General features: G+C 46.1%; 1 protein-coding gene across 1 annotated transcript in view; it reads right to left on the bottom strand.

The window, feature by feature from the left end:
• The window catches only part of GORAB (golgin, RAB6-interacting), a 19,679-nt gene extending 7,719 nt beyond the window's left edge, over positions 1-11,960 (bottom strand). Inside the window, exon 1 of the mRNA XM_009999712.1 lies at positions 11,936-11,960. Coding sequence (XP_009998014.1) covers positions 11,936-11,960 — 25 coding nt within the window. The remainder of the gene's footprint in view (positions 1-11,935) is intronic.
• Positions 11,961-19,712: the final 7,752 nt, after the last annotated feature.

The following is a 19,712-nucleotide window of genomic DNA, read 5'->3' as shown; positions in this document are numbered from 1 at the left end:
GGCGGGAGGGAGCGGGGCCGGTCAGGGCTGGAGGGGGCCCGGAGGCCGCCCCCAGCAGCCCCTCGGCCGCCGGGCTGCCCTGCCCGAGGCAGCAGGGAGAGCCGGGCTGGTGGTGGCACATCCCAGGAGCTCCTGGGAATGTCATGGCCTAAAAAGCTCCGAGAGCTCCAGCTCATCAGGCGGAAATGAAGAGGAGGAGCTGCTCCCCAAGGAAGCAGGTTTCAGGGACCCCCGCCAGGACTCCCCGGGTCATTTATAAGTTGGAATTAGGGAGGTAGAAGAGCGGATGAGGCACCTGCTGCAGCGCATCGGGAGCAGCATCTGTGGGGTGTTGAGGGCATGGCTTTGGGGTGCTGTGAGCAGGGACACTGCTCTGAGAGGTGCTCTCCTCAGTTAGTGAGGAAATCTACAAGAAAGGCTGTTATTTTGCCCCTGTTGGTGTTTCTGAAGGTCTGCTTCGACTATTGGAAGGATGCACACGTGTGCTTCTCTAGGTATAAACTGACAGGATCCTGCATGGTACAGTGATACAGTAGCCAGGAAAACAAACAGCATTTTTCTCCATCCACAGATTTTTCCACCCATCTACGGTGGCTGCTCAGCCTGTTGGGTCTTGCAGATGAACTTACACCTCCCATGGGGGCAAAGCCAGGGGGAACACGAGGGCACAAGCCCTGGTTTAGCTGAAGCCATTCAGGGGACTGGAGGCTTAGATAATGCATCATTAGCAATAAAACGGGGACAATTTTCAGTGCCTAACCACATCCCTGTTTCCAATCTGTAAGGGATTAGTCAAGCTCTCAAGTACTGCTGCCTCCCTGAGCAAACTCACAACTTGATGACCACGTATGACTTTGTGATTTATGGCAGCAGCGCTTCTAGCAGCTCCTGCGTGACTAACGTGTCCCATAAATACCAGCCCACAGGAGCAGCAGGGCTGGCCCTGCCCTGCCACTGGCTGGCAGGGGTGCAGTGCTTCTCATCGGGTGGGGCTTTTGGGAAACAGAATTGCCACCATTTTTCACCCTGAGTTTAGCTGTAAGGCCTCTCCATACCAAGCAGAGGTGGTGACAGACAAGCAGGGCTTTGTTATTTCAATCCTGGGTAAACCTGGAGCTGAGGGGTGGCCCTTTAGTGGGATTACAGCTTTCTCAAGCAGCCCTTCAATGTGATTACAGCTCCCTCCAGCAAACCTTACTGAGCACAGAAGAGATCTGAACAAGAACCATAATCCAGCCTTGACTCAAATGCTCTCCAAATTCCAGGGAGTCCAGACAGCAGAACCAGGCATCAGCTTGAATTTGACAGTGAACCAGCATTGGCCAGCCCCACAGCAAGGTGTAGGCACCTCATTCCCTGTTAGATGCCTGTATAGGAATGAGTAATCTAAATATGTCCTGGTTGTCTACATCACTGTAATGGGCTGTACCAAACCTACAGACAGCAGCCAAATGTGCTTCATGCAGTACACACACCAGATCTCATTCTTGACCCCTCATATTTTCTTCTCTTCCAAGTTTTAATGCTACAAACACAAATGAAGCACCATATTCACTTTACTGCCACAGATATTCCAGGCATAAAACTCCTATGTGTTTTATAGAAAAAGTATAAAGACTTCTGAGTTGTTAACTATAATGCTATAGGCAAAGCAGCAATCCATTTTTACAGTTTCCATAAGCCCAAAGTTTAATTACCAGCCCTTTGGGCTGGCTTTCTCCAGGAACAATTATAATGCAGTGAAGTAATTTCACAGGGCACTTACCAACAGCAGATTTTAAAAATGGAGCCTAGTTGTGTTCTCCAGCTGATTACAGCTCTGTGAGCATAACATGGCACTGAACATTTGCCACGAAGGAATGAAGTATTTTCCAAGCAAACATTCCTACAATACAGGCCAGACAAAGAGAAAATAGAAACCTCCTTTTCCATCCCCTCTTTGGAAGAGAGATGATAGCAGACCTGGAGATCTCCATGACTGCCACATCCATTTTCTCTTGCTCTAACTAGCCTGGAGTCTCCCGGCTCCAGCAGCGGTGAGTGGCAACAGATCACAAAAACACATCTCTTTCTCTGCAGTTCCCAAATCAGTGTGGAAATGTCATCATTGGCTGGCAAATTGGACTCTCCAGGTCAGACCTCAGGGTCAGACCTCAGATGACATTTCAACCCAGGACAGATGCAATTTGTACCAGGACATAACTTCAATTTGCATCGGTTTAGTTCACGCTGAAAACTTTTTGGGTATTTTAAGAGCCAAATAAGCTCTTCCAACAAGGGGCTCCCTGACACAAATTAATATTTTTAACCTGATTGTGCTCACCACTCTCCACACTGCTGCAGTAACACACTAAGAAACATTTTCCCAGTAAGATTGAGCCCTGAAGTGAGACAGGGAAAGACACGTATAGGGAAGGACAGTTTCCTTTCCGCTTGTGTTTCAGACCCTGTCACGAGCTCCCAAGGACTTTAACATACAATTCAAGAGGTCTGGAGAAAACCCTACAGCCAAAACTTCTTAAGTCTTATTTCCCTTTCTAATGAAAAAAAATAAAGATCTATCAGACTATGTCAATGTCAATACCATCCCACCTTTTACCAGCACACAAACCAGACTGGTTTAGGAAGAGCCACCGTGTCCACTGAGCCACAGCCCTGTGTCCTGCAGTTGCCACCCATACTACAATGGGCTTCCTTGAGAATTGATGTAAAAATGCAAATATATTCTGAGGAAGCAGTGTTTCCACTGTAAAATGAATTACTGTCATGCTGAAGTGAGAAAACAATTTAAAAAGATGGCATTATTCTGTCTCCCCAGCTTCCACTCCCCTTAGCTGCCTGGTATCTGGGATTAAGTCACCATTCTCAGTTCTGGGACCAAAACAACCTTCAGTTTGTAAGAATTTCTTAGAGCAAAACCAAAATTCACTTAAAGCAAGTAAAAGCCCCACTGCATTGGAAACCTGCTTTTTAAACCATCAAACCCAATGGTTTTCAATGTCTTTTGATTTGTGGATCTTTATACAATGTCCAGTGGAGAGGCAGACTCCTGTGTAGCACATTTAAGGCTGTGACCCTCGCTTCCTCTGAGTTTTCTTTCACAGGGACCTTGAGGGTAACTTCCTGACCCCTGGGCTAAGGCCATGGTTTGAAACCACAGCTATTTTACTTTGAAAGATCCCAGTTTTGCTTCTCAAATCCCAGTGAAAGAGGGGACACATCCTCACAGGGTTCCCAGCAGATTTTGCTCCTCTCCTTGGGGGATGCTGCAGAGCTGCCTATGGCACCAGTGGGGCTGGGCTGAAGAAGAAAGTCCCAATGCAATGAGAGGGCATGGGATGCAGGGCTACAGAAATCAGTTCGATCTTTGCCATGGATCCCAGCAGGCTGCAAAGTCCCCAGCCAGACACGCAGACACTGCTTCCTCCTTCCTGAGAGTCCCCAGGGCTGTCAGCAGCCAAAACTGGGGGAGGAGAGATGTTCCCACAGGCTCAGGGGCTCCTCACTCTGCCACGGCTAAACACGCTTGTCTGTGCATCCCAAGTGGGACTGGTGGCAAACAGAGCAGGGTGGGGAGAGCAGCCTGTGTTTCCAGGACACTTCTCATTGCAGTGATGTGTTTGCTTTGAAACTGAGCCTCAAAGCATCTCAGCTTTTAAGGTCCCCACCCCGTGTTTTTGTGTTTCAGCTTTTGAGATTTTTCCTTAAGATAAGTTCAGCATTCAGAAAATAAAATCTGAACCAAGAGAAAGCTCAGCACCCAATACAAACATTTCCTTTTTTCTTATTTTTTTTAAAAAAAGCATTTTAACTGACATTTTTGGGTCCTTTTTCCTCTCCTCCCTGAGACTATCTAAGACTATTTTCCATACACACAAAAATATTCCGTAGTAATTCCTCATGTTAAGATGTTTGAATTTAAAAAAGTAACCTAGGATTAAAAGCTGGCTAAATAAAAGCACCTTAAGGAAAAAGCTGGTAAAAAATAAGATATTCATCCTGACCAGAAATATCCTGAATATTATAAATTTACCACTTTGGATGGCAAAAACAGAGCTGAGCAGTAAAACAAGTGGAAATGAGCAATTATTTATATATATTTTCATATAGCTAAAGAAATATTTTTGCAGCTAATGACTTAAACAAGATACTTTCTAAATAGTTTTTAAATATCTTTAAAAGAACACTTTTTAAAAGCATGGTTAAATACTTCATGACAGTTCTATAATACTTCCAATTGTGTTGCTTAATGTAAGTCATAATTCAAACATTCATACAGAAAAATTAGAAAGCAATCGCTTTAATTCTAACCATTTGTGTAAAAATTATATTCTAACTGTCAAAACAGTTGATAAAACTAGAGATTTGAAGAGAAATTTGCTCAATGTTTGTTATCTTTGGCATGGCATGAGTGATTAGAACCCCTGCACTAAACAAACTGAATTTTCATTAAACAAACTTATTGTTGTTAAATGCTGAAGTGAATGAAGTGCAGTTGTTTAGTCTGGATAGGAGAGAAGACATGATAAAAGTCTTTAAATATATATAAAATGCAGCTGTATAGTCAGGGGCAACGTGTTTTCAGTGTCCATGGTGGATAGGTGAAGAAGAAAGCAAGATGATGAGGACTGGTTTCCTAGCAGTTAGGGCAATAAAAAGTGGAGAACTTGAACACCACCAGAGTGTGTCCAACACTAGGTAATTTTACAATACACCTGTGCGGGGCAGGGCAGAAGAAAGGTCAATGCTGTCTTGGGACAAGATATGATTTTTGTTGATCTTGGATGTGTGGATCTCCACACAGGTTCTAGAGGAGATTGGGACCCACAGACGCCCCAGGGGTGCAGGCTGCTGTGCAACATTTTTTACCTTGCTTTGCTGAATCATTTTTGTTTGCCCATTCAAGATCATCCACATCCCATTGGGGTGTGTTGACTAGGAACCGGGCATCTCCTGACCCCTCTTCCCAGCCTTGTTTCCATGACTGTGATGCTCCCCACACCATTCCCACCTCTTCCTGCTGCTGTCCCAGTCCCATCACCCTTCTCAGAGGCTCGTACACCTGCACCACCAGCTGTACCACTCCTGGAACCCGCCAGCTGTGTAGCTCCTGTCACCTCTGCAAAAGTCCCTCTGGGAAATCATCATCTTTTCATGGCAAGACAGAAGGACAGAGGGTTGCCAAACCCAGGAGCCAGCAGTGCTTATGGTATGTATTTGCAAAAGAGTGTTACATGCTGTGAAAATAACGTTGTTACCATAAAGTGCCAAACAACTGATGTGACAGCTGAATCCAAGGTGTGCTAGGGCCAGTTCATGTAACTCCTTTCAGCTACACAAGCCACATGCTGGAGGATGCTGTCTCCTCACCTCTCACTAGCTCAACTCCACTGCAACTCAGCAAGTTGGGATGAGACAAGTTCCTTCTGCCAGTGCAGTGCTGGTGACCCTCAGGGAGTCATGCATTCAATGCCAAAGGAGGACGTGTGACAAAACCCACCTATTTGTAAAATAAGCTGCACCCTCACCTTTCCTGTGTCCTTGTGGGAACATGTTGAGCATTTCTCCATGGAGTCTTGCCCACAGCATAACAGTCTCCTCCTTGTTCAGGGTCTCTTGGAGGTGCCTGTAACACAAATATTAAAGAACAATCAAACATCTCCAATGGCAGAGGAACTCACTTGGAGACTGGCAAGCTACAAGCTCTTCAAGACACACACTAGCTTGCCTCACCTCCCCATCCTGCAAAGGCTTAAGCTACAAAAGACAGATGTGCAGGGTTAGGATCTCGCTGTCCCCTCAGCTGCCTGATACTGCCCTGCAGCCATGATGAGAGTCTGGGGGAGGCCCAAGTCGGACAAGGTTGCCCTCAGCACCACAAATAGGCTGAGATACCATGGCTGATTTTGTGTGCAAAAAAAAGATGTAAAACCCCATGTGTTTATGGGTGTTCTTAGAGAAGAACTGTTACTTGCCAAAGCTGGATCTGGGAGGAGGTTTTTAAAGGATTGCTGAGTTGTTGAGTGCTTGGCTCTCACCGAGGCATGAGTAGGTAACTTCCTTTCATGGCTTTGAAAAGCCACCCCCAAAACTCAGTAGCTGCCTTCACAGTGTTCTTGTAGAAGATGTTTTTCAGCAGTTTGGCTGGGAAGAGAGTGTTTTCTTTAGTTTTTAAATACTGTCATGACTGCACACCCAGCTGACACCCACGAGACTACCATGGCCATGTTACCAAGGAAGATTTCCACGTCTCTGTGTCACTGGCAGGGTCTGAGCTATTGCTATAAAGCCTGCAAAGAAGCAGGCTGATGGCCAGAGAGGCTGAACAGCTCTTTGGTGAGGTACCCCAGAGTGCTGGAGAAAAAGCTGTACCACATCCTGGCTGCAAACTCCAATACCACACAGATCTCCTCAGCCTGCAATAAATGGGTAGGTTAATAAAGCAAGCCCTGATTGAAGTAGGGGCAACCAAAATTAGAATTTTACTAGTGCAGCAGAAGGGTGAAAACAAGGGCAATTGGTTTCTTCTAGTGCTGGAAAATTCGGGTTTTGGACCTGAGCTGAAGAGGAAGGACTTTTAATACAATGAGAAAAACTTGTTTCCTTTTGGGTCAACCAAAAATGTTGTCTTTGACCAGTAGCAAAATGTTCTGGTTTGCTTGGAAACTGTTTCATCTTTTTTTTTGAAAAAAAAAAAAGTCAAACTGGAAACCACAACTCTTTTCCTTTTAAATGTAGGTCCATTTAATAAAAAGAAGGCTCAAACTAAGTGATCTACACTGAAGCAAGTTGCTTCAGCCTGAAAACACTGAAGTGAAACATTTCAATATTTAAGGAAGGAAAAGACTTCTATTGTTTTGCCTTGTCATTGACTGACTTCAGCCCAGATTTGAGAGTTATTTTGGTTGCCTTCATTTTTGCAGGGGATTTAATTAAAAAAAACAACAAACAACTAATTTAATTCTCTCTTCCAGTTCAGTTTGAGGTACAAATGGTCAGGTTTAGCAAAGGTTCATAAAAATATGACTGAGCTGATAATTTGCACGAGCATCAGGCAAACACTTTGTCTGGTTGTTTTTTTTTCCTTTGCGTTTTAGATTTTCATTGAAATTGTACCTGAATTTCAGAGAAGCTGTGGGGTCCTCAGGACTAGACACCCCTGAAACATGCGTAGAGCAAAGCTGTCAAAATCTCCATGCTCTGCTGTGTAACCTGCACACTGCAAAAATTCAGATACCATCTTCAGTCCTGCAAAATATTAAGACAGGCATTTAAGAGTTACCCAAGTGATTAAGCATGAGCAGCTTGTAATTGTTTCCAGATTCCTCTCCTAGCAGGAGAAAAGGGTCTGCAATCCCTGTCCGCATGCTCAGCGTAGCAATGCACTTTCAGAGAAACTGAAAATGAGCTGAAGAGGACAAACAGATTCCTGAGTTTTGAGAACTACTGGCACTACCTTTTAATCCAATATGGACTGTCCAGCTCAAAAAAGCAGGATTATTCAGCATATATCAGGGTATGTCTGCATCCTCCCTGTAGCAACACCTGTGCACCAGCAACTAGAAAACCCTCTCAAGTACACATGGTCAGATCCAGTCTGCAATTTTTCATCTGTTTTGGGAGTGTTAAATGAAGATCAACTGTTGGAATTGGCCTCATTTGAAGGAATCTGATGGTGTCTGTGCTTACAAAGAGGACCTTTGTCCTCCAGGTTTTATATAAAGCCCCAAAGATTGCAGCCTTTCTGCACAAGCCACAAAACACTCCAGCAAGCATCTGGAGAGACTTGCCTCACATCCCAGACTTTTCCCTGCATGCAAATATACCAATATATTTTTCCCACAAACTGCTTGGTTATGAAAAGAGATCCTCCTCTTGCTTAGGGCTTCAAAAACCTTAGCAACCCCAGCCCAAGTTTGAAAGCAAATTCAAGGGTTCTCCATTGCCTTTGAACACAGCAGGGATCTGCTCCAACAGGTTAGATCTCAGGGACCATGTTGCTCCCAGGATTTAAACCAGACCATATGTGAAATGATAACTACCTCTTAATTTTTTATTTTTAAATAAGATAATTTAAGGGCTATGGAGGTTTTTTTGGGTTTTTATTATTGTTTTAAAGGAGGGGACCAAGGACTGGCACTCAGTTTCTTCTGCTTTCTAGAAAGTCCCTACAAATCCTTCCTGAAAACATAACCACAATCTCACTTTCCCCTTCTCTCCCCTCAGAGAGGGGTTTTCCATCAGTTCAGACCATTTTTTCCCCCACTATTTTTGTATTAACATTGCCTCCAAGGTTACATTTATTTTCTAAGGCCCATGGCCAGGACAAGGATACAGAGGGTGTAGCTGACTTGGTCTTTCCAGCATCCCTGTCACCACTGCAAGAGACACAAGTCTGGGAGGATCTCTGAAAATGGTCCCTGCCCTCATTTAGCCCAGGTCACCCAGTCAGGCCCATCCATAGCAGCTGTAGCTGCTGCCCACAGAGCACATCTTTGTAGGCAGAGTTGACTCCTGCACTTGGATTGTGCAAACCCATTTTCTCTCCCTTCCATGGTGCTGGCTATCGTGTGCACATCTGGTTGTTTCTCTGAACCTCTCTGCAACTATTGCTTCATCCCTGTTCAACTTCAGGCTGGAAATGTTCTCCCTCCCCTGGGACCTCGTCTGCCTCCTCATCTCATAGCCAAATTTACCGTGCAATGGCTCATGCCATCCCTTCCTGTGCAAAACTCTGACAAGGGTCTTTTTCCAGTATGGAAATCTTGGCACATGCATTGACATGATTTCAGATAAGCCCACTGCTCTGGAGAAAGGTTCACCACCCTTTGTGGAAAGTTTGCAAGGCCTGGTCTTCATCCAAATGGGATTTTTTTTCTAATTTTTAAATTTGAACAAAAATGCTTCAGTCTTTACAATGTGAGAAAGGAGTGAAAAAATACATTGCTACCATTATAGCAGAAGGAAAAAATGTGCTCAAGGTTCTCTTTGAAGAGCCCTGGTGCTGAAACAAATGGGCTTCTTGTGTTTAGATGAGATGACAATGGATCTTCTAAGCAGAAATGGCCTTTGCTTGCTTCAGCAAGCACAGGCTTGGCATCTGCCTGAGACCATCTCTCCAAGGTCAGGGCAGTGGGCACCAAATCTGACACAGACAGCATGGGGTTCAGTGGTGAAGCAGGGGAGGTGGGACCTGGCTCTGCCATTTGAGATGGGAAGAGAAACATCTGAGCCTGCACAGGAGTGCATATATACACAGCCAGCTCCTGCCTGCAGCAGCTTTTAATCACATTTACATGCTAGGGAGCTCTTCCATGGAAGCATATGCGTGCACAGCCTTGAGATTGTTTGACTCAGCAGAAGTAGATACGTTGCACACACAGACAGAGGAAGGTTTTCAAGTGTGCACTCACCCATCCACACATAGCCAAAGCCAGCTCAATTCCAGTTTGTTGTGCTGAGAACTGGCCACACTGTTCCTTGGCTCCTGGTCTGCCCTGATGTGTGCTGGGGATCTCTGGCAGCTCACTGACAGCAGCACGGTGGCCCACCTGCACCATGATCCAATGTTCAGATGACAGCAATGGGAATTGGCTGAAGGGAAGATCCCAAGAAAGAGATGACCAAAACCTACATCCCACGCTGGCCAAAAACCCAACTAGCTCTCCCATGCACCTTCCAATCAGCGGGTGTGTGGCAAAACTAAGCTTAGAGGGGCCACACAGCCCCTGTGGCATCTTTAACTATGATTTTTCTAGGTCATCACAAACCAGCTCTGACAGTGCTAGAGAAAACAGATTTACCACAAATCCCCACAGAGCATCGCCTGGATTCTCCCTTTTGGCTGGGCTGAAGGTTCCCATCCCCAAACACCCCCAGATCAGCTCTATCCTTGGAAAGCCATCAGGGAAAATGCAAGGCAGGAGCTGGAGGTTAGCACAGCCCTGACGAGGTGCTGGGGGGGGGATACCTGAACTGCTAATTTGCTAGACACCCCCAGAGCCCGGCTTGGCAGCCCCCCCAGTGGCTGTCGCAGGGTGGAAGCCATTAACATTTAAAAATACTTGCAGGAATGGGAGGGTGGAGGAGAAAAAAAAAAAAGGTATTTGCGGAGGCCCATTCCTCTGCACACTTTCATGTGTGCCAAAGTTTGTTGGCATGGCTCTGAGTTTGATAGGGAACATCTGGGCTGCTGTTGCTGCCTGGATATTGGCTGAGGGCAGCGAACAAAAGGGGTTTGTGCTGGAATGCGCAGGGAGGGGCGTGCGTCGAGGCATGGCTTGAGAGGCAAAATGCAGCAGTACTCTCTGGAGAAGGAAGCCTAATGTACATCCCATGTTCCTGCTTTCTAAAAAAAAAAAGGATAAAAGCCCTCCTCTCCTTCTCTTCTTCCCTCCCCCCAAAAGCACACTAGGGTACTGAAGACAAGCGGGGCTCAGATACACATCCACGTCCCACCACCTCTGCACATTCGATTATTGCCGCAGTCTGGAAAAACAATTGGGGTGGAGGGAGCAGATCAGTGGGGAGCAAGGAAGTCTGGACCCAACTGCATGGAGCAGCGCCAGCCACATACTTGAGAGATGCCCAGTGAGCTCTTTGTAAGCAGCCCAGCTCCCTGATGCCGCTGCAGGGATAAGTGCCCAGCAACAAACCCCCTTCGAGTGCACCAAGAACCATCATGAACAGCACTGGTCGAAGGTTCCTCCATTTCTATGGGGAATTTGGGGTACAAAGTTGAAAATTAGCACCGTGCCACTGCCATTGACACAAAAAAACCACAGGCTGTTTGCTACTGACACAGGGTCCCATCATACATGACTCCACAGGATGGCGTGGATGGATGAAGGAGGAATGGATTCACACTTGAGGAAGGCTGATCTGTTGGGAACTACCTGAAAACTGCAGGCCAGATGCAACCCTTGGCTCTAAGGATCACAGCATACATGCTCCATCCCCAAGGAGCCACTGCTGCATGTGGATGGACACGAGAAACCTTTGATGACACCTAATGTGACATTGGTGATATTCTTCCTTTTGCAGCTCCTCCCTTCCACTGTCCCACACTTGCAATATGTTTTACCCCATATGTTTACAGTGTTCACAAGTCTTTTCAAAATTTCACTCCATGAGTGAAACCTTCCTCAACAAGAGTGGCCCTGGTGTAATTTTCTACCTGCTGATCCCGCTTTGCTTATCCCATTTTTTCTCAACTCAATAACATGAACAGCAGTTCTAAGCATTTCTGATATATTTTTAAATCAATGAAGCATTTTTCTCTTATTTTTTTCTGGCATGTGCAACTTGGCTCAAGTTCTACCTAGCAGCCTACATCCCCCTTGGTTCCAGTGCTCAGCAAGGTCACACACTGGGTCTGCTACACCGAAAAAGATTTCCATTGACTCTATTTTGGGGCTCCTTGGAACTGCTGGAACAACCCCAGCGAGGGTATTTGACAGGACAGCCCTCTGGGAAAGCCCCAGGGAGGAAAACCTGAAAACAAAGGGTCCAGGTCAGTGAAGACCCTTGGGTTTGACAGACAAAGCAGATTTTTCCAGCTCTAACTTTTTTTCCATGTCTCAGCAGCATCCCTATGTGCTATTGTTTTTAGCTGACTTATTCAGCACCATCCACTCAAACCTTCCTGGCACTGCCTTGGGCATTGGGCCTGCACTGGAGGTGCTGGCTCCAGAGCGAGGCATGTTTGTAGATAAGCTTCCTCCAGTGATATTTGGATTTTGATTATATCAGTGTCAAGACATGGCTTCTCACCAGAGCCAAGTGAGCTCCCACCATGCGCCGAAGAAAGCAGGCAGGCCAGCCAGGGGTTACGAACAGCGTGTTGGGGAGGGCACTGGTCCCTCTGCACTCCCACACAGGGGCACAGTGGAGGGGAAAGCCAGCTCATACAAGGCAGCAGAGGCTGCAGACCCACCTGTAGCTGCCACGCAGATGGTCATAGCTGGTCATCTCTTCTGCTGCAGCTTAGTAGAGGAGCTGCAGAAAACCCAGCCGGTCTTTGGAAACTCCCTGCAGCCGTCACCGGGGAATTTTAAGCTGTATATAAGCATGGAACCAAGATTAGCAGTCAGTGCCCCATTTCACAGAAGAAAAAAAAACCAAGGTGTAACTGCCACATGTTTGCAGTCTAGATGTCCCCTTGATCCACTGCTGAAAACCAGGAGCTTAAGAGTGGCTGATTTACTTCTGCTTTATCACTCATCAGCACTGACAAAGTGCATTGCCACCTCTCAGGGATAAACCTCTCCACTTTGGTAGGTGGGTGCCCCCATTCATCCCCCACATCCCTCTCCAGGACACCTTTTCTTTTAGCTCTACTGGAAAAACAGCCCAGCACATCAAGTGACATGAGGCTGCAAAGGCATCCCTCTCCAGCTGTACTCCCACTGGATACTGCTGCTGTCTGTCTTTCCTTAACTGTGGCTGATGACTAAGAACAAGCCCCAAGGAGGACTACAAGTGTTTTTCAAGAGCACAGAAACAATTTAAGAGCCTAAATACCACTTTCCAGTGTGGTTAAAGGCCCCATCAGGAGGTAGACATACTCATCCTAGATGCTTTTGAAGGTTGCAGTAGAGGTTCATCTGTATCTTCAATACCTTTAAGGGATGTTGAAGTCCTTCTTGAGGGATCCCAGTGGTGGTGGCTGGGAAGGAGGACAAGGCTTTTGCCCTGGAACAATTAAAGTCAGGAACCCACTGAAGTCTTAGAGTGGTTCAAGTTGCTCCTGCCAATGTAGTTCCATCTCATTTGGCCCATTGCTGCATCTTACCCACCATCTAACATGGGCCAGCTGGGAAGCTCCCAGAGCAACAGGCTTGGGAAAGGGAGGGGAGCTGGTGGGAAAATGCCCATTTATCTTTTCACAAGCAAGGGTGGTTCAAACTGTTGTTTCAACTTGACAAAAACTGACACACACTTCCAAATTGTCCAAATATTTGGCTTTTACATTTCCTTCAGTGCCATATCCCTGGATTTTAGTTGAAAAGGTCTTTTCTCTTCAGAATTAGGCTGCTTGTAGGAAAAAGCCTAACAAAACAGGAAGCTTGAAATTATCAAAGAAAAATATTTTCATTGACCTAAAAAGATCTTACCCTTTGGTTTTTTACTTCACAAAATTTTTCACAACTGACTCTTCATCCCTAGGAGAGATGAGAAACACTGTCAATACCTCAAAAATGCTGCCAGAAGGAGAGTTGTTAATTACCAACCTCTATTGTTAACCTGCAACCAAGAGCTACCTCTCATGGGTGACAACTGGATTCTCTTGAGGCTCTGCCATTGGTTTCATCAAGTCAGAGATAAGGATCTGACCCAGACACTCTACAAAGCCCACCCTAGCAATTTCCAAATCAAGCATCAGGTATCACATGCTTTTGCTATCCATCTATTGAGAAAAATCATGTCATTAGCTTTTTTCCCCACCTATATTCCCACTGAAAAAAGTGCTCATTTTTTTTCCTCCCCCTCTATTTCATAACTCAAAGAGGACTAGATGGATTTTGCTCAGAGTTTAAAAAAAAAATAAAAAATATCCCCACTGGGTAAAGGCCAGGCATGCAAAAATTTCAACCTGAAAAGTGAATGTTTTCAAAAGTTATTAGCTTATGAAAAGAAGGGCTATAACAGAAACTGTTTTACTGCCATAATTATAACACCACAAACAGAGCCTGCTGCAATATATAACATTATCAAGTGCCTGTCAGCATTTAATAGAAGTCTTAATTAACTGCTGGGCTGGAACATGGCAAAAAATTATTCTCAGGAAAACTTTGGGGAGCTGTGTAATTCTGGGCCTTTTTTTTTTTTTAAAGTCCATCTTGATTGGAACCTTAGTAGAGTTCATAGGACAGATTAAATACAAGACACAAGTGTGTATCTTGTTGGCATTACTTAACGATAGGATTTTCTTTTCTGTTAAACTACATAATCCAGAAACAACAATAATGTTTGTGTTGGGTTGAAGCCAGACACTTCAGAGCTGGATTTTAGCCTTCCCTAAATTTGGGCTTATTTGAAGCCAGGGGCTTGATTCAGCTTGTTGGGAAGAGGGGACTCGTGCAACCTGTGAGGCTGACCTGCCTCTACCATTTGCTTTCCTCTCCTCCTTCCACTACCCCAAAGATGCTCATGCTCAGTCAGAATTTGGTGGGGAATCCCCATCTCCTGGTAGGGTTTCACCACATGGCTGTGCCAGATCTCCTGGGCTGCTGATCCAGGCACAGAGGAGAGGTCTGGGGGGCCAAGCACAACAGTTACAGGATCCTTGTAATTTATTTTTTGCTATTAGCTCCACAGGAGACACTCAGCTCAAAACCAGCCTGACCACTGGATGTTTCCTCTATCTTGCAAATTTGGGAAAGAGGTGCACAGGGAGGTTCCTTCTGCTGCAGCCCAATCTCCAAATTCATCTCCAAGAGCCTCTCTGAAGCCACCAGCTCAGGCTGAAGAGGTGGGAGAGGGGTGGGAAGGGAGGGCAAGCCCAGCCCTGGAATAGGCAAACACCCCATGGCTCAGCTGCAGTCAGCAGTGGGTTTTGGGTGCCTGGGGTACAAAGCAAGACTTGCATGAAGCACATTCAGAGGAAGCTCTGCAAAGCCACTGCTTAAGTAGACAAGGAGCACAGAGGAGACATCAGGGCAGATGGTGATAGGGTTAAACCTGGATCTTTCTAAGTCAGTGAGTTAAACACAGCTCTCCCCACTCCTACACCTGATCCACCAGACCACATTTCACAAACCTTCTGGCAAGTGAAGGGCTCCTTGGCAGAGAAGGACAGGTAACATTGGGCAGGTCATGCCATGACAAACACTCCCTCAGACCCATCTGGCAGCCCAAACTTATTTTTATCCCCTTTGTGCCCCCTCCACCCCCTGCCTGGCCCTGGCAGTAAAGCAGTCCGGTGCTGCAAGCTGGCAAGCCACATCCATATCCCTGATAGCACTGATAGCCCAACAGCTGCTCTCTGTCCCTTTGGAGATTAGTTTGTTTTCCTAAGGCAATTACTGCCACGTGGCCCTGCTTTCTGCCAGGATCAAGCCTGGATAGAGATAAAGCAGTGATAAGATCACAGGCTGTTCCAGACCCCTCTGCAGCCTCCCTGGCTGCGGGTTGTGATCATTGGGACACCAACGCTCCAGCTGCAAGTTACCTGCTCCCATTAGCATTGGGCCAGGGAGCTTTATGGCCCTAAACCCCAGAAATTTGGCTTCCTGCTTTCCATGCAATGCCAAGGGTTGTTTTAGGATGTACCCATGCAGGATGGAGATGTTGCATGGGTGCAGCCACACCAGTGAGCTCACACCATGCGAGATGAAGCCACTTACCAGATGCGGCACCCTGCTAGCTCAGGGCTTTGGGTGAGCACAGCTGGCCAACAGCTGGCTCTGAGCTGACCTGCCTGCACCCAGGTTAGCTGTTTCTGCCCAGTCTCCTTTCCTTCTACTTGGGATTAGCCCAGGCACAGCTCTGCCTGCACATCACATTGGTGAATGATGAAGCTTTACCCTGGTGCAACTGCTGTGCTGAGCACAAGCATCCCTGCAGGGCTCACCAGTACCTGCAGCACCAGCAAGGGGTTGGTTGGCTCTGGAAGCAATCACAGGGACAGGTCTGGTACAACCACCCTCCATTGCATCCAGCAAAGGTCCTCTGTCTCCCAGATCCACCTATGGGAATCCTTGTGCAGAGAACTTCTTCTGAAAGCCTCTGCCAGGGCAAGACATGGTGCACGCTGGGAGAGGACACTCAAGGAGCCGTGCTGTCTTCAGAGAGACAAGCATCCTTGCCAGATGTCTCCCATAAAGCTGCAAGTACTTTATTTTAATAATAAGCCTTAATGTATTCATTAAAGGCTCCCAGTGACCTGGGATGAATTTCCCTGCTATTGTAAAGGGCTGTGGGAATCTGGAAACCACTGCATTACAGTTAATAACTTTAATTTTACAAGGCCTAAAATAGACAACTGAAAAAATACACAAACTCACTGTTTCCAATTAAGAAGGGATTTCTTCTAATTCCTCTGCCACTGGCGCTCTTGTTTAGCAAACATCAACAGATATTCAACCATAGGCAAGGGGAAAAGCAAACCAAGAGAGTCCCCTTCTGCATCTCAGCTACAAGTCTCCTTCACTGGAGACATTCAAAACCCGCCTGGACACGTTCCTGTGTGATGTGCTCTAGGTGACCCTGCTCTGGCAGGGGGGTTGGATTAGATGATCTTTCGAGATCCCTTCCAACCCCTAAGATTCTGTGATTCTGTGAAGTACCAAGGAAAGAAGCCAGGACCCTTCCTCCTCACCTTCTTATCAGTGCATGGAAGGGCCAGAGCCTGGTCAGCAACAATTAACCCATACTGGAGGAGCCAGGGACAAACTTTAGACAGGACACCAGACTGCTTTGATCCAAGGGAGATGATTTCCAACCCATCTTCTCCCTGTTCCCTCCCAGGGGTCCTAGCTAAGGTGCTAAGGAAGTTTGCTAGGAGACCTGGGATGCTGGGAAGCCTCTGTGGTTGGGTGAGTGTCCTGGTACCATCTGGAGATAGCAAGTCTCCAATTTTAGGGTCAGGAGGGATATTCCCCCCAGATCAGCTTGGCAGAGATTGCTGTGGATTTATTTTGCCTATCTCTCTCTTCCTCTGTCAAACAAAGAGCATAGTTTGTTTCCCAGGGAAAAAAAAAAAGCCAGGAATCAAAACCAAAACAATTTGGCCTGATTTTTTTTTTTTTTTAATTTGTGAATTTAACATTTTCCAGCCTGAATCTTTTAATTTCCAGTTTGTCTTTTTATGCTTTCCAGTTAAAACTGGAGTTCTTCAAAAAGCAGACTGATATTTTACATGGAAACCTTAATTTTGCCACAAGCCAAGCTTGCTGGGGAGGGGAAGAAGGTGTTTCAAAGGCCAAGTTTTGACCAGCATACCAGTATGGCCATGTGGACAACCAACAGTGGCCTCCTCACACATCTCTAGAGCAGCCTGCTACTCTGCCACACTCACATCAAGGTGCTGGCATCCTCCACCCACTCATGGCAAGGACACACACCCTTCCTACTATCATCCTGGTATTAATCAACACAAATTAAACCAGCCCAGGAGAAAACAGCCCCACACCTTGAAGCAGATCTCAAAAACTTCCTCTGAAGACTTAGCCTGACACATAAAAACATGTTGCTTAAAAACCACAGGTGATCTCAGCCCATATAATTCACCAAATGCTTTCCAGACCACCCAAAAAAACAAAGCACAGGTCCCAGCCAGCAGGATACTGCACACCCCAGCCCTGAGACCCTCACTTTACTCCTGTCCTCTTGACCAAGAGCTGCCTATGAGCAGCACCTGATTTACCTCAGCCCTTGCATAGGAGCAGATTGAGTTTTCTAGCCAAACTGATAAAAAAATGAAAAATGGTTCTCATATGCCTGGACTCTGTATTTCCCCATAAATAAGGCAGCAATGGAAACTGGGGGAAGGGGTTGTCAGCAGTAGTTCATCCATCAAAGCCACATCAAGAACACTGATCTAGCCCTCGTTCAGGAAAGCATCTCTATTTAGGAAAGCAAGCAGGCACATCTCTAGTCTCCTTTGAAGCCAATGGGAACTGAATGCCAGGCAGTTTAAAGATACCAAAATGCCTAAAGCAAGAGATAATACCTAGATACCAGCTGGTAAAACCCAGACCCTCAGAAAGCATTGTTTGTTTTTTGTTCTAGGGTTTTGAATAGGAATTAAGGGGCTTGTGTAGTTTTGTGGACAGAGGCTTGAGGTACATAGATGTCTTTAAAAAAAACAATTCTAGCAGCTTTCCTGGAGATATTTAGGCACATTTGCTGTGCTTCAGGGCTTGTAAACCTTCATGCTATCAAAGAAAACCACTTGGAAGGGAAAACCCAACCTCCAGCTTCGCTGTGGGGCAAGCCCTTCAACATCATTTTATTAATGCAATGGGATGTCTCCACTCTAGATATCCCCAAAACCACAGAGGTCAGATCCCCTCAGGCCACAAAGCTCTGCTATTTCAGGACAGCCATGGACCCACACTCATCGTGCATCACCCCCAGCCTCCCTCCTCTCCTGCCCTTCATCTTAACTCTGCCCAGAGCTATTTGACCAGACGTGCCTAAAAACACAGAGAAGCCAAACCACCCTGCTCCACCTATAACACCATCAAAACCACAAGCAGCATGGAGCTTCCCCAACCCTCCAAGCACACATTTCCTATTCCTGCCTGCAGCTCTATTACTGCCTTTCTCACACCAATGCCCTCACCATGGCTGCTTGAAAAATTTCCATCTAAACAGTTTTTAGCAGGTAATTTTTCAGTGAAAGGTAACTTTAAAAAAACCCAAGCAAATAAAAAAAAACAGAAAACCTTTCTGTGGAAATTTGCCTGACTTGTCTGAATTGTAAAAAAAAACTAGTAAAAACATCAAGTTTCAGCCCTGAGCTGCAAAAATCTTAATTTTAACAAAAAAATGCAATTTTCAAATTTTTTAGTGAAAATGAAGGGAAGTTTCCAGAGAGGATAAATTCTCTTGCTTTCATTAAAAACAAGGATGGTGTGATTACTGCACTCAGACTTGCAAAAAAAAGCCCACCTCAAGACACTATTAAGGAAATTAAACAGTAACTGTGCAGAAGGGGAGGAACTGGTCCAGATTACAGGCTGGAGAAGGAGCAAAGAAAAATGCTTCATTCTCAGCCTGACATTAGGTAAACAGCCAGGTGTCCCACAGCTCTTCTCTGGGATTTCATGCATTTATCAGTTATCTGGATGAAAAACAAGGTGGCAATGCTTGCAAATGACACAAACCCACAGGGGCTTAGGGTCCCATCATCCTGACCACAGGCTTTCTCATCTGATGTTTGTGGGTGCCATCAGGGAGGACACAGCTCCAGCCCTGCTCCTGGCTCCCAGGAGCAGTTGTGCATCACTCAGTAGAGATGCCCAACTTGCTCTTTGCTTTGGTTCCATGGTAGCATCAGGCTGTGGCTCCATCACCTCGTGGTGCTGGAAAACTTTCAGGATCACAAACTTTCAGGCAGTAGAGAGACCTAACCCCTCTGCAGATAGGCACCATAGGTATGGGAGCACCATGATAAGACCCTGCCATGGCAAATGCAAACACCCTATGCTGAACATGATGCCAGGTCCTATTTGGGAGGGGGTTCTCTGCTATCCCCCAGCATGGGACCAGGGAAGCCACATGCCATGGCAGCTCCACTCTGAGCCGCCGGCACCCAGATGGGTTACAAGTGAACATGAACTCTGCCTCCCCATCTGGAGTCCATGTACACAAGTGGCAAGATTTATATTGTGCTGAAGCATTCCACAGTTTTGAGCACAGAAATGATTGAACTCCAGATGTTAACAAGATGCAGGACCCTTTTTTATTATTAAAAACGTGATTTCTTGTTTTGCTCATGACAAAACCCATCAGATTAACTTATTAGGAGTGGATCTGCCATCAGGCTGGTGGAAGCAAGGACAGCTCTGGCTGCCCAAGAGCTCAACAGAGCACATGGATTTGGAGCAGAGCCAAGTCCAGCCACTGCTCTGCACTGAACCAAGGGCAGGACACTGATTACCTTGCTCCATGACCACTGGCAATGCAGGGATGTTGATGAGTCCTCATACCTCATTTTTCCCATCCCTTGAAAATGGGAATCAGAGCTGGATGGGAAAGCCCTG

Source organism: Chaetura pelagica, unplaced genomic scaffold (genome assembly GCF_000747805.2).
Source record: "Chaetura pelagica isolate M959 unplaced genomic scaffold, ChaPel_1.0 scaffold656, whole genome shotgun sequence".
NCBI classification, from domain to species: domain Eukaryota; kingdom Metazoa; phylum Chordata; class Aves; order Apodiformes; family Apodidae; genus Chaetura; species Chaetura pelagica.
The sequence above is the reverse complement of the archived record's forward strand: the minus strand, read 5'-3'. Positions and strand labels throughout refer to the sequence as shown.